At 34.2% G+C, this 15,554-nt stretch overlaps 1 protein-coding gene across 1 annotated transcript in view; it reads left to right on the forward strand.

The window, feature by feature from the left end:
- Positions 1-1,436: 1,436 nt before the first annotated feature.
- Positions 1,437-15,554, forward strand: part of LOC308640664 (transport and Golgi organization protein 1 homolog) — a gene marked incomplete at its 3' end in the record, with an annotated part of 40,056 nt that continues 25,938 nt past the window's right edge. The window contains exons 1-2 of the mRNA XM_081312467.1: positions 1,437-1,548; positions 2,861-3,080. Of these exons, the coding sequence (XP_081168593.1) occupies positions 1,504-1,548; positions 2,861-3,080 (265 nt within the window). The 5' untranslated portion in view covers positions 1,437-1,503. The remainder of the gene's footprint in view (positions 1,549-2,860; positions 3,081-15,554) is intronic.

The following is a 15,554-nucleotide window of genomic DNA, read 5'->3' on the forward strand; positions in this document are numbered from 1 at the left end:
TAAAATGCCTTCAAAAAATGTTACCCTAGGAGTCTCTGTTGAATGAATAGCTAGCTATTGAGTATCTGGAAAGTTGAGAAACAGTGATAGGATATAAATTTTCTAGTATTTGGGCAAAATAGTATTTGCTCGAATGCAAACATTTATTCTTTAAAGCCACAAATTAGTTCTGTTGAAACTAAGGAAGTTACCCACAAATGGATTGTGTTTTGCCATTGAGATAATGTGCAAGAGGATTGCCCACCTTGTGTCAGTAATACATCCAAAGGCACAAACTGCCAAATGTCCTCAAATAGATCAAAGAAATTCCAAAGGATCTAGAGGCCATAGTGTAGCTGACTCATGCACTGTGTTGGACTAACTTTAAGGCATTGAGTCATATTTTAATTGGCAGTGTTTTTTCTTTCACAATCTTAATAAAATAATCTTGTAGGTAATATGTTACCTAGTCCAGGTTGTTGGTTTTTAAAAAATAACACCACCAAAGTAGAAGATAGGAACTATACAATTGGGACGAAATGGACTTGTTTGCCCAAAAATTGGTTAAATTTAGAGTTAAGTTTTAGTGAAGTAAAGAGAGGGATTCACTTCTCTTGTACACTGCCTGCCAGTTTGCTGAACTTACTGCTCCAGCAGATGGCATTAGCTAAAAATATCAAGTTGGTTCATGAAAGATTAGGTTAGACTAATCATGAAAAAAGAGCCAGAGGATGAAATCATAAATGATGATTTCAGATAATTTCTACTGCTTTTAAATCTGTAAATAAAATCATGGGCTTTTATTTACTGAATGAACAGTGAATTCAGCATTTAAAGGCGTATTGTGTTTTGTCCATGGGCCAAACCAAGGATATAATTGTTTTGTATGAGTGTTAGCAGAGTGGAATGGACTGGGAATGAATGGCTGATACTTAATCTACATGGTGCTTTTCCTATGATGCTTAGATTCCATATTAACTGCCTTCTTTTGAGCCATTCCTAATCCTGGTTTCCCTCTCTTTGGTTCATTAATCATTCTTATGTTGTTTGCCTTTTATATTCCACTTACGTACCAGCATTTCCACAGTGCTGTTGCTGCCCCTCAGTCCTAAAACCTTTATGAATGTTTTCTTTTTATGCTTCATTAAGGTGTTTTTTCAGGTGGGAAAATGTTAGACGTATTCTCTGTGAGCCCCTTTCAACCAAGAACCTGAGCCTGTGAGCTTTGTTAAGAATTGTTAGGGCTTTACTTTTTTGAAATGTGCATTTGCATGTGGTAACATTTTAGTGGTGTGATGTCTTAAAGCAGCTGAAAATGGTTTATTGGTTTTATTTTGCAGGATGAATATTTACGTCTAAGATTATTTTTAAGAAATTCATTTATATCTAAGTGTCCAATTTGGCATTTGTGTGAAGCGTGTGTGGTCATTGCCTTCCATAATCAGCAACGATCCCCTCCTGGAACGTTACGGTGTGATAATTCTTGATGAGGCTCATGAAAGAACACTGGCTATAGATATTCTCATGGGTGTTTTAAAAGAAGTTGTAAGACAGAGATCAGACTTAAAGGTGAAGTAGTTTTCTTTACCCATTTAGTTCATTTTGTGTGTATGCATGTATTAAAGTGGGAAATATCCTGATCATTAATCAGCTTTTTTAAAAAACAACTTCTAAAAGTAGTGTCCAAGTACTGCCTATGTTTTTACTTTGATGTGGCTTCATTTTAAACTTCACTTATATTTCTCCTACTTTTTAGTAATGTATTTTTAAACCAAATCTCTCTTTTCTAACCCATCTGATTCTTCATATTCTAACATTTTATTTTGTTTTTTTGATCATACTAGTCACTCTATTCATCATTAAGTGCAGACATCTCCTTAAAGGATCAGTTTTTATCCCTCAGATTTATGTCTGTCTTCCAACATAAACATCCAGGACGATCAACTCCTCAGAATTCTTGGGGTTTTTTTTTTGGTTTTTTTTAACCCCTTCTTTACCACTTGTACCTTGGCCAGTGTTATTATGTTGATTAAGGTCTTAAAACTGTCTTAATAGTTTATATATATATATTTTTTTACATTTTTGACCCATAGTTTAGGAAGTTCCCCCTTTTGCTTTCTTGTGTGCGTGTACCATACTTTGAAACTTAAAACTCATCATCTCATCATTCCTTGTTAGTATGTGTGCTGTACAAGCACCATATAAGTACTATCACTGTTAAAAATTATGGATGAGCTGTCAGGGTTTCAGTGGAGAAATCTCATTTAAAATAAGAATTAAGAATTCTAGTGGAATGATGTATGAGGGAGACTTACAGTAAAATTTTATTAGTTTATATGATATATGATTTGTATGGGGCTGTGACTGCATAATCATGAAGTTCTGTACCTGAAAAGACTTTTTTTTTTGCTCTGCCTTTGTACAAGTATAGAAGATCCTTGCTTATTTTAGGATTTTTTTTAAAGATGTGTGTATTAAAGATTATTTGGAAGAAGTGAGAAAATTTACACCTGGTCCACTAGTTAATATTGCATTTTTTCTTTTTCTTTCATGTGGAAACATGTTTGTTTGAATAAATGTAGCAATAATCATGACATTAATGTGGTTCTCCATTAGTTCTTTCACAAACTTTCATTTGGTATGTTTCAAGGTAATTGTAATTTACTTACTTAAATAGATATTTCTAAATATCTTTGAATAAAAAGCTTTTACTGTACCTCAGTCTTTCTGTATTTCATTTTTAAAGTGGTTTATTTAAAGATCTTTATAGTTTTCTTTATAACTGTATATAGAACAGTAAATCAGTACTTTTCTGTTTTTTTTTCTTTGAGGCCATGAAAGAACTTAAAGGTGACTCAAGTAATTTACTGTTTTCTTTCAGGTTATAGTTATGAATGCTACTCTAGATGCGGGAAAATTCCAGATTTACTTTGATAACTGTCCTCTCTTAACTATTCCTGGCCGCACGCATCCTGTTGAGATCTTTTATACTCCAGAACCAGAGAGAGATTATCTTGAAGCAGCAATTCGAACAGTGATCCAGATACATATGTGTGAAGAGGAGGAGGGAGATCTTCTACTTTTTTTTAACTGGTCAAGAGGTACCATTATTATTAGCCTTTGGCCTATCATTTCTGTTAAATGGCAACTTTAAACAATTTGGCATATATTAGCCATAGTTTCCTTATTGTGACATTTTTTTGCTTCATATTGATATATAAAATTTGTAACCGTTTTTCTTTCTACTCTTAGGAATACTTTTTAAACCACTAATACTTTTGTGTTAGGGTTAATTATCCTGAGTGTTAAATGATTTTAGAATTCCAAGATTTAGCAAATTTTATCTTCACTTTGGAAAGGCCAGCAAACTGGGACATGAATTTGCGTCACAGCTGATATGATTTCAGGCAGTCTTCATCAGTTATTTAGCTTGTGTGTAGACTTAAGTGCCAATCAATCATCAAAAAACCTTATTTTGTGTTTCATCTTCCATGTACTCTTTGAGAATTGGGAGGATAGCATGTCTTCTTTAGAATTTACCGCATTTTGATATACAAATCTCAGTGTCTTGTGTTCTAAATTCTTCCAATAGGGTGTTTTTAGACATGTGTTCTGACGTTCTCAAGTGGCTAAAGAAGTTCAGGAAAAACTATTTGGATAAAGCAATTTTAAAAAATGTTTTTGTAAATGGGTCTTAAAGTTTTTTGTTGAGTTTTGTTTATTTTCTAGAATGCACTAGAATTTTCTAGTATGTGCTCTTTAATGTACATGCAAATCACTTAGACAACTTGGAGATTCTGATTCAGTGGGTCTTAGTGGATCCTGAGAGCCTGCCTCTAAGAAGCATGCTGGTGGTGCTGACTTTCCTTCATGTCTTAGTGTCAGGGTCTAGAGCAGGTCCAACAGAACTTTTTGCACTGCTGGAAAGATTCTATATTTGCACTTTTCACTGTGATCGCCACCAAGAAACAGGGCTTTTGAGCATTGCAAGGTGGCTAGTATGAGGAGAGACTAAATTTTAATTGTGTCTAAGTTTAAATAGTTAACACTTACTGACCCACATCCTGTTTTTGTATTTGCATGCCCACTGGTTAAGAATTTCTTTTACATTTTTAAAAGGTTATCTCTGATAAAAGAACCTGACAACTGAGATCTTAGATGAATGAAAAACTTAATGTGTTTTGGCATCCCAAAAGATCTGACTTCTCTTCTGGAACTTTTTTTTTCCTCAGGTGTGGTAGATTGCCCGCTTCTGGAAAACAATTCTTTTAAAACAAAGCAAATTCTTGTCTCTTTTCCAAACTTGCTCTAACAGATGAAGTTTGGGGATGAAATGTAGGAATCTGCATCTTCTGTAAACTCCTGGGGCCAATTTTATGTCCTTTTGGTTTAAGGGTCACTTTTCCACAGGAATAGTTTATAGTATGATGCCTATGATATGATAATGACAGCCTAAACATTGTTAAGAAAAATTGCTGCCATTTGTCTCGATACCAAAGGTGTGCTAAGCAACAACATCTCTGCAGTAAATGTGAATTCTCATTTATGTTCACATTCTACAGGGATATTTGGTTGATAATTTTTGAGCAGATGTCATTGTTAAGAGCTATGAATGTTGAGTAATTTTTTTTAATCTTTGGATTTCTTCTGGTTTGTCTTGATCATTTGTAATTTATAATTTGTTGGCCTTAATTTCCTTTCTTTAGAGCACGGTCTCTTGATGTGGATGCTATATGTATTATAGAACATCAATATCAATGCTTTACGCATCAGATGCATTGTTAATAGTAGAGATCTATTGGTATTGAATTTTCTTACTTTTTATTTATTTGAAAATGTCTATTCTGCTTCAGTTTTGAAGAGTATTTATCCTGGATTAGCAGTTTTTGTCTTCTAGCACCTTAAACCTTTCCATTAACTTTAACCTCTCATTTCTGATAAGAAGTCAGCTATCATTTTAGTCATTTTTACCAATGCATAACACACCACATTTTTCTAATTGCCTTCACGACCTTTTCCTCCTAATTGATTATTTACAGTTGACTCTGATGCATATAGATGTGATTTGCTTTGTAACTAACCTTAGTACTCCCTGAGTTTCCTAAATCTGTTAACATATTTTTTTGTTAATTTGGGATAATTTTAGCCATCATTGTCTTAAATATTTTTTTATGTACAATTTATGCCTCTATTCTTCTAGAAATCTAATTATATGTATGTTAGGTCACTTTGTACTGATAGTAACCAAGTCTCTATTTTTTTCTTTCTGATTTTTAGACCAGATAATTTTTATTAGTCTATCTCCAAGTTAACTTTTTGCTGTTTTTGTACTATATAATCTGATGATAGATTTGTTTCATGAATTTTTCATTTCAAATACTATACTTTTTATTTCTTTTAAAAGAAATTTTTCATTTATATGTTGACACCCATATCTACTTATTCATTATGATTAAGCTTTTCTTTAACTCCTTGAAATTAGTTATAAAAACTATTTAAATTTTTTTTCTGCTAATCCTAACATCTGGTCAGCTCATGGAACTTTTTTTATATGTGATATTTTCTCTTGTGGTTCTCATTTTTCTATCTTCTTTGCATTCTGGCAAAATTTAATGATATTCTACATGCCTATAATCCCAGCGACTCAGGAGGCTAAGGCAGGAGTTCAAAGCTAATAAATTATGCATGGCACACATTGTTTAATTTTGCATGTAACTTCTTTTTAGTGCATCAATGAGGTTTTAGTGACATTGTCATCCAACACTTGGCCTTTGTTGTTCAGGGAATGCCTTCATGATTTTAATACTGGTTTTCCTATTCAGACTGTGGATTGGGTTTGAATATACTATTATCAACCACCTGGTCTTTTAATTGCTCATCCCAGTAAACTTATAGTTTGTGAAGCATTTGTTTCTCAGATTCATGAGACTGTTAGAACCTGAAGTAGTAGCTGATGGGTATCTGTGAATTCTTTTTTTTTTTTTTTTTTTTTTTACTTGAAGTAGATTGTCTGAAATAGGCATATTCTCCTCTGTGTTTATCCAAACCTCCCTGTCATGTGCACTACAAGTTACAATTTGGAAGTTACTGTATTAAAATTCTGTCTGTTCATGGTTCTAGAAGAGTGATGTTCTCTCCCAAACACTGGTTACTGCAGCAGCATTTTTAATGTGGTAAAATAAGAATAAAGGCTCTGAAGGCCAAAGATGTTAAATTAAAACTGAGCTTTGCTGTAATACTGTTTTCTCTTCAAAATGTGATGGTACAGGAAAGGTGTTATATGAAGGGGTGGTATTGCAGGGGAGCATTTTAAATTGCAGAAGTAAAAAAGTTATAATATTTATAATTTTGATGAGTTTATTTTTATAGGGAAGATTTTTCTCCCCTGAAATTTTTTCTGGAATAGCAAAATGTTTCCATTATTAAAAATTGAAATTGTTAAAAAAAAGTTCAAAGCTAGCCTCCACATCTAAGGGATGCACTTAGCAACTCAATGAGACCCTGTATCTAAATAAAATGCCAAAAAAGGGCTTAGGTTGTGGCTCAATGGTTAAGCACCCCTGGGTTCAATCCCTGGTACCAAATTTTTTTTTAAATTATATTCTGGTCATTTATAGATGATACATCATAGGAAGTCTGGATTATGTTGTCTTCCTATAAAGGATATTCTGTTTTATGTGTCATGCAGGCTAATTACTGGTGAATTGTTTTGATCATATTAGATTTGGTGGTATTTATTATTATTATTATTTATTATTATTATTATTTGGTTCCAGAGATTGAACTCAGGGTACTCAATTACTGAGCCACATCCCCAGACCTGTTTTGTATTTTATTGAGAGACAGGGTCTTGCTGAGCTGCTTTAGCACCTCGATTTACTAAGGCTGGCTTTGAGCTCGTGATCCTCTTGCTTCATCCACCTGAGTCACTGGGATTATAGGCATATTCCACCGCGCCTCACTAGGTTTGGTATTTTTCTTTATTTCCATATTTCATGGTGCATTATACTTGTACATAATGGTGGGATTTGTTGTTATGTTTTCATACATATGTACAATATAGTGGTAAAACTTAGCCAATATCATTCTCGAGTATTTCTCTTTTACCTGCTTTCCTCTCTCCCCTGATCCCTTTCCTCTATTCTACTGATCTCCCTTTGATTGTCGTCAGATTCCTTTCTCACACACACACACACACACACACACACACACCTTTCTTTTCCTTTTTCCTTTCTGGCTGCCACATACATTTTCAGCATGAATCAATTTTGATTTCAAATTTAGGTCTACCATTTTTCCCTTTACTCTTTTGTGTGTGGTTCTTTTTGCTAAGGCTTATTTCTGAACTCTTAATTAAGTACCTGATATATTAGTGAAGCTGCTGAAATCTGACTCTGCTGGAAACCTAATTTCTTCCAACATTGCCATTTAGCATCATCTTCAGTCTCCTTTATAGCAGTCAAACTCTGCTAAGCCTTAAAGAGTCTCATCTGGTACATTCATATCAAAAATGAATTTCCTCCAGGCTTTTAGTATTCTCTCTCTAACATTACACACACATAATCACGTTGCACCCACCATAAATAGCTCAGACATTCTTGTCCACAAAATTCCAACCACTATGGTAATCTTGCACTTTGATAATTTTCTACTTAACTCAGTATGACCACCATCCTACTTGAGCTTCATCTCCCTAATTGTGTTTTGTGCACCAGGCCTACAGTCATGTCTGAAATTAATACCTGAAAATGTTTAGTTTTTCTAGTTTTATACTCTTTTGTGTCAGGAAAACAAATCCAGTACAGTAGATCTATAACAGTTTCAAGTAAGAATACTAACTTACTTATATCCTTGCCCATCAATAGTGGTAGAGGCACTTAGGTGAACTTACATAGAAACTGCAACATCTTATATACTAAACAACAATTTCATTGCCCATGGAACGCAAAATTAATTGAAAGAGTAAACCCCAAAATGGATATCTGAAAAATAAACTGGTCAAAATTAGTAAGGCAATCAGACTTAAATAATCATATATTTTACCAATAGCACTAGCTTAAAAGTATGGGTCTACAATAACTAGAAAAATACATGTTAATGGCTAGAGTCATAAAAGTTTCTATTATGATAGGCAGTCTCTAATGACGCTTTAATATTATATGATAGTTGTGAAATGATTACAAACTAATAATGAACATAATCTATTTGCAGATTAAAATGTTCTTCCCTGTATTATCTACAAAGTTTAGATGCACCTCAAAATGCCCTGGAAAAGAAATTTCTTAAGTCTCATCAAAATGAACTGCCAGGTTTTTTCCTCCATTTGACATGACACAGTGCCAAGATTTCTAGTCCTGAATACACACTTTCTATAGGGAAGAGACATTTATCTTGGCAATTAATAGATCATTTATCTCATTTCATACAGCCAATTTTAGTTGTAAGAAAATAAATGTTTATGTATTTATTCTGCTGACTTTAATCTATAATCAGGGATCAACAAACTTTTCCTGAAAAGAGACTGATAATAAATATATTAGACTTTGTAGGCAAGTCTTCATTGCCACTCAAGTGCCAGTGTAGCACAAAAACAGACTAGACTGTGGGTAAATATAAGTTTCTGTGTTCTAATAAAAGTTTGTTTACAAAGCAAGTGTTATTGTTGGACACCGTGGTGTGCCCCAACAGTCACAACTACTCAGAAAGCTGAGGCAGGAAGATTACTTGAGCCTAGGAGTTCAGGCCAGCCTGGGAAAGAAAGAAAGAGAGAGAGAGAGAGAGAGAGAGAGAGAGAGAGAGAGAGAGATAAAGAGAGAGGGAGGGAGGGAGGGAGGGGAAGGGAAGGGAAGGGAGAGAGAGAGAGAGGAATGAATGAAAGAAAGAAAGAAAGAGAAAAAAGGAATAAAGACGTATATTTTCTTCCAAGGATTTGCATAGTTTCTGGTCTAATTCCTGGGCTTTTGATCTCTTTCAAGTTTGTACAGGGTCTAGTCTTATTTGTCTACATATGGATAACCAATTTTCCTGGCACCATTTGTTTAAAGCCTGTCTTTTCTCCCAATATGTTTTTGGCATCTTTGTCAAGAATCAGATGACTGTTAATTGTGTTGCATCTTTTTCTGTGTCTTCTGTTCTTTCCCATTGGTCTATGTATCTGGTTTTATGACAGAGCCATGCAGTGGTTATTTCAATAGCTTTGTAGTATAATTTGAAGTCAGGTATTGTGATGATGCCTCCAGCTTGCTTATTGACTTAGAATTGTTTTGGCTATTCTGAATATTTTATTCTTCCAAATGGATTTCAGGACTGTTTTCTCTAGGTCTGGAAAAATGACATTTATTATTATTATTATTATTATTATTATTATTATTATTATTATTTTAAATTTATATATGACAACAGAATGCATTACAATTCATATTACATATATAGAGCACAATTTTTCATATCTCTCGTTGTATACAAAGTGTATTCACACCAATTCGTGGGTATTTTGATGGGAATTGCATCAAATCTGTATGTTGCTCATAAAACCAATTTCAAACATATACAATCATATTAGTAGTGATTTTAGTGTCCAAAAAGAGATCTACTAAACAATAATTACTGGGCTGGTTTGGTGACTTGTAGTCCTAACTACTCAGAAGGCCAAGCCAGGAGGATTGCTTGAGTCCAGGAGTTGGAGATCAGGTTAGGCAACATAGCAAGACCCCCATCTTAAAAATAATAATAATTACTGATGTCAAAACACATCTCAATCATTATGATAGTCACTAACTCTTCATTGTTTTCCTTGAAACTCTAATATACAATTAGTCAATGTCAATTTAGGACTAATTGTGCTGTTTTATAGTGGAGAAAGCTGATTATAATAGTAAATGAAATCAGCTATCATGAACTGATTTGTGTTTATTTAATTACAATTATCATGCTGATGACTCTACATATTAAGTCTCCACCTATAGTCCCCTAGGTGCTAATTTTAAAAACATGAGTTTTCATTAAAAATAAGAAAAAAAAAACCCTCCATATGCATTTCAATAATTCAAATTGTATCATAATTTGACTATTAACACAAGGGAAAATCAATGCAACTAATTCTGATTTAAATTTAAGATTACACAGTGCAAAAGAGGAAATAGTCTTGGAAAGGGAAGTAGAAAAATGTAAGATACCTCTTAGAGGTCAGAAAAAAGAAATTCAAAAATGTGTTTTTTTTAAAGTTAACTTGAAGTGGAAAACAAAAAGCAAAAAACCTTTGAAGCAAAGTCAGTTGTGTTTACAAGGGCCTTTGAGTTTGTTTGATGTTTTAGTGATTCTGGTTTTTAAAATGTTGATTTGTGGAGGATGGGCACAGGGGATTGAATCTAGGTGCTTAACCACTGATCCACATCACCAGCCCTTTTTTAACATTTTTTTTTTGAGATAGGAAATCCATAAATTACTTAAGGCCTTGCTAAATTGCTGAGGGTGACTTTGAACTCAAGATCCTCCTGCCTCAGCCTCCAGAGCCACTAGGATTACAGTGTGCATCATGAAGCCCGGCCTTAAATGTTGATTTTATAATCCTTTGTTTTTAGCTGATAAGAGAAATTACAAAATACAGAATACTTGCAAACTACAAAATATAGGATACTTACAACTAAAGTTGCTTTGTTAAATTATCAGAGTTTAACTAACGTTTCAAGCAGTGACTCTCAAACTGGGAGAGTGATACTAGTCTTATCAAGAGAAGTTTAGAAATGCCTGGGGGCATTTTGTTGTTGTTTCACCATGACTGAGGAAACTACTAACTTTTTTTGGCCAGGCCCATAGATAGTATATAACCTTCAGCTAGTAGGAATAGTCCAAACCAAAGTACCAATAGAGTTCTATCAAGAAACCCTGGTGCAAAGAAGTAATCTACCAAGGAAAACACAGTTGCAGTTAAGTAAGAGAACAGAGCAGGTGCTGGGTGCAGTGCTGCATGCCTGTAATCCCAGTGGCTCTGGAGGCTGAGGCAGGAGGATCGTGAGTTCAAAGCCAGCCTCAGCAAAAGTAAGGCCCTAAACAATTCAGTGAGACCTTATCTCTAATAAAATACAAAATAGGGCTGGAGATGTGACTCAGTGGTCTAGAGCCCTTGAGTTCAATCCCTGTTACCAAAGAAAAATAGACCACCCAGGTGACTTGTTTGTACCAATAGGTCTACCTAAAATGAAAAGGGATTTTATGCAGTCAAATTGTTTTATTATCCATTTAAATATAATTCTTTATTTCTTTATGTTTGTCAAGAAGTAAATATATTTAAGATAACAATGAAAAATAATAAAAGAATGACAAGTGTAGGAACCTAATGATGACTTACACTTTTTGATTACAGACTTGAGATTCATCTGAAATGACAATGCAATCCCTAGCTATTGCAACAGAAATCTTAACCTCTGAGTGAAAAAAAGAAGGATGTTGAGATACCTTCAATCATCTTTTCTCACTTCTGCGTAAGTACCAAGAGAGGTTGGCTAAAAATATTTTACAACCTAAAACATACTATTAAACTTTGCTTTTCTTTAAAATAAGTGCAAGTATATGATATGGCCTAGTATTAATTTACAATCCCTACTTTCTTATGCTGCGACTGTCTTTAAATGTGCCCAGTTTGAACTGAGATGTGCCATAAGTCAGATATCAAAGACGTATTATGAAGAATGTAAAATAACAGTTATATTTTTATTTTGATTACAAGTTAAAAGGTTGACATTTTGAATATATTGAATTATGTAAAATGTATTATTAAATGAAGCTCATCTGTCTTATTTTTTAAAATATGACTTCTAGAAAATTTAATTTACATGTAGAGTTAATATTATATTTCTATTGGTGGTTCTAAGGGATCAGTGAGAAATAAGAGAAAGATCATGTTCAGATTCTCTATTTCATCATTTGGGTTTGATGTCATTCACTGATCCTCTTATGTATTCCAAACCATTTCAAATTTCATGTGGATTTGGGTAAGACTGAGCTTTCATACTAATTGCAGAGAACTTACTTTCCCATATATGTTTGTTCAGTGTCCCACACTGAGTATAGTCTTCATAATAGTGTTTATGGTCCTGTTTCTAATTTTATACTGCATGCATCAGTTAAAATGCTGAAGATTCAGGAGGGTTTGCTTTGCTTCAGTGTATGCTCTGGTAGACTATATGTTATCCCGAAAAACATATTTTCTCCTCCACTCTCCGTGTCTCCTCCAAGAGGTGCTTGTGATCTTCCAAGCACACTTTGGGAGGATGTTATCAGCCTTACTTTGTTTCAGTGAGAAGAGAACAGTTTCCAGAGTAGGAACTATCTAAAAATGTCTCCTTAGTGATGAAAGCATTTATTGCCAAGACTTTTGTTGCTTTGTCAATTGTCTATATTGGCTGTAACTGCCAGGATTTTGCTGTTTAATTATTTAAACCACATAAATGGGCAATCTTTCATATATTATCTCTATTTCTTCTTTAAAAATGAATTATAAAATTTTAACTTTGACCCATATTTGTATAGATGAAATATCTGAGACTCAGAAAAGTTAATGATTTGCCTATAGTCACACAATTAGACTTCTGACTCTTACTACAATCCTTTTGGCTATATTCCTTACTTCTGCTGTTGTTCTGGTAAGGAAGTAATTTATATTTCTGAAAACTAAATGGATAAAGCCCAACAGTGCACTGTGGAAATTGAGATGTGCAGGCCACAAGTCCCCAATATCTGTTCTGCGTTTATTTCAACACACCAAATGTTTGACCTCCGTGAAAAGAATGCCAAGGTAAATTAGGCAGAACCAGAAACAGGAACTCATATACATGCCATATATTAGTGGCAATTTCAGATGTTTGAGTTTCTTTCTTTGTACAGTTGAAAGTGGAATAATATTTGTCAGGGCTAGACAAACAGTAGATGCTGGCAGAAGACCTTGCCTTGTATATGACTCACTTCCATTAGTATAGTACACTTCGACATGACTTTTTAATTGTGGGGAGTGCCTCAGCCCTACTGGTCATGCCCAGCCTAAACCTCTATCTTCCCTGGATTTATGGACAAGATACTTGTTTAAATTCCACTTAAGTTATATGATCCCTTTACTTAAAGTCTAATATTTTATGCATTTTTATTCTATTAAGTCTAAATCCTTATGCTTGATTTTCAAGGAAATTCATAATCTGACCTAAGCACACAAATATGTCATCCTTTATAGAATCCTTTCCTCTTAGCAAAATGAGATGTCTTTACTGTCCTTTAAACATAGTTCTTTCTGCTGAGTCTTTCTTATGCTGTTTAATTCACTTGCCTTTTATTCTCTTTTTAGAATCTGAATCCTATGTACTTATCCAGGTCTAGCTCAAATCCCAAGACTCATCTCTTACGTTTAACTCTTTAGTGTTTACAATTTGTACCAAAATAACGTTTTAGCATTTATTTTGTGGCAGGGTAGGGCCCTTGCCACCCTCCCACTACACTAACTTTTACCAAGGAGGAAACTGGTGTTACCAAGAAAGACCTGTTATTTTTTAGGAGTTCCCACTCTCGGGATTATAATGAGGATCTAGAGTCACCTCCACCCTTGGAGATAGATCCAAGCTTGGGGTCCTTCGGCACAGGTGTAAAGGTTGATCCATTGCCTAAACCTCTTACACTGGCACAGAAGATGATGTACACACACACACATACACACACGCCAAAACTCAGGAAGGAAGGGAGGGAGGGAGGGAGGAAGGAAGGAAGGAAGGAAGGGAGGGAGGGAGGGAGGGAGGGAGGGAGGGAAAGAAGGAAGGAGACCCTTTGAAATCCATTGAGAAATGATACTGTTCTGATCAATTTGTTGTCATTTTCTGACTTACCATATTGTGACCAAGCATAGTGCTTTTATTTTTGTTATTTTTTTACTAAGACCTTTACTAGGATTCACCTGGTTTATAACTTTCTACCTTTAAATATAACTGAATCTGCTGGAAGGTGGTGGCAGAATCTGTAATCCCAGATATTCAGGAGGCTGAGGCTGGAGGATCGCAAGTTTGAGGTAAACTTGGGGAACTAAGCCAGACTCTGTTTCAAAATAAAAACTAAACTGGGCATGTTGGCACACACCTGTAATCCCAGCGGCTCAGAATGGTGAAACAGGAGAATTGGGATTTCAAAGCCAACCTTAGCAACTTAACGAGGCCCTGAGTAACTCAGTGGGACATATCTCTAAATAAAATACAAAAGAGGCCTGGGGATGTGGCTCAGTGGTTGAGTTCCCAAGAGTTCCATCTCTGATAGCAAAAAAAAAAAAAAAAAATTAATAATAAATGAATAAATAAAATAAAAAAGGGCTGGGGATGTATGTAGCTCAGCAGTAGAGCAACCCTGGATATTTGTACTAGGGAGTACAAAAAAAAAAGAATTTTCAATGCATATTACTTTTTGTCTAGTTTATTTCATTCAGAATCTCCCTGTTTTTGCTATTATCAATAGTTCTTTATTCTTGCTAAGTATGTTTTCAAAATTTATTATCTATTTTCCTATTGATATACATTGGGGATTTTTTTAAGTAAACCAGGTTATATTTATACAGTGGAAAATTATTAAGCAATGAAAATAAGAAGTACATTCACATTCAACAACTTGGATAAATCTTATAAAAATACATAGGGAGCTAAAAAAGCCACATACCAAAGAACACATGTGTATGATTACACTGTATAAAGTAACAAAACAGGCAAAACTAATCCTTGTTATTAGAAGTTAAAATAGTGCCTAACTCTGGGGGAGCGGAGGGAATAATTAGGGGAGCAATGAGAAAGGGCTCATGAAGGTGCAATTGATGTCCAATTTCTTGACCTGGGTTAGTGTTCAGTGGATATGTTTACTTTGTGATAATTCATTGTGCTATATGTGATTTTCTTTTGTCTGTTATATTTAATAAAAGAGAAGCTCTATTAACAGTAAAAAAATCAATCTCTACATTCATGTAATAGTTAATAATCAAATGCCTACTATATGGTTAATATGAGTATAAGGGTTCTGAGGCATGTAAGACAGACATGTTCCCACAGTCCAACATTGGGGATTTTTTGATCATTACAAATAAAACCACCATGAATAGTCTCAGTGTGGATGTATGCTTTTATTTCTCTGGAGTAAATATCTCGACAGATGTGATTTAATTTTTAAAGCAACTGCCAAACAGTTTTCTAACAGTTTGTGCCATTGTTTATACTACATGTTATAGTCTGCAGTTCTAAGAGAGATACCATAGTCTTCATCTTTGTCAACATTTGTTATGATGAGTCTTAAATTTTTTCCATCCTACTGTATGTGTAATAACATTGCAATTTTGATTTACATTTCAACTTATGTTGGATATCCTTTCATGTGCACATTCACCATATTTGTATCTACTTTGGTGAAGAAAAAAAAATATTCTGCCCATCTTTTCAAATTGGGTGATTTTTCTTATTAATAAGTTGTAAGAATCATTTGTATATCCTAGATATCATTCTCTTGAGAGATATATGTTTTGCCAATACTTTGTCCTAGTCTGTCAGCTTACCTTTCCACTTCCGTAA

The sequence above is a fragment of the Spermophilus citellus genome, assembly GCF_964194105.1.
Source record: "Spermophilus citellus genome assembly, contig: SCAFFOLD_193, whole genome shotgun sequence".
NCBI lineage: Eukaryota > Metazoa > Chordata > Mammalia > Rodentia > Sciuridae > Spermophilus > Spermophilus citellus.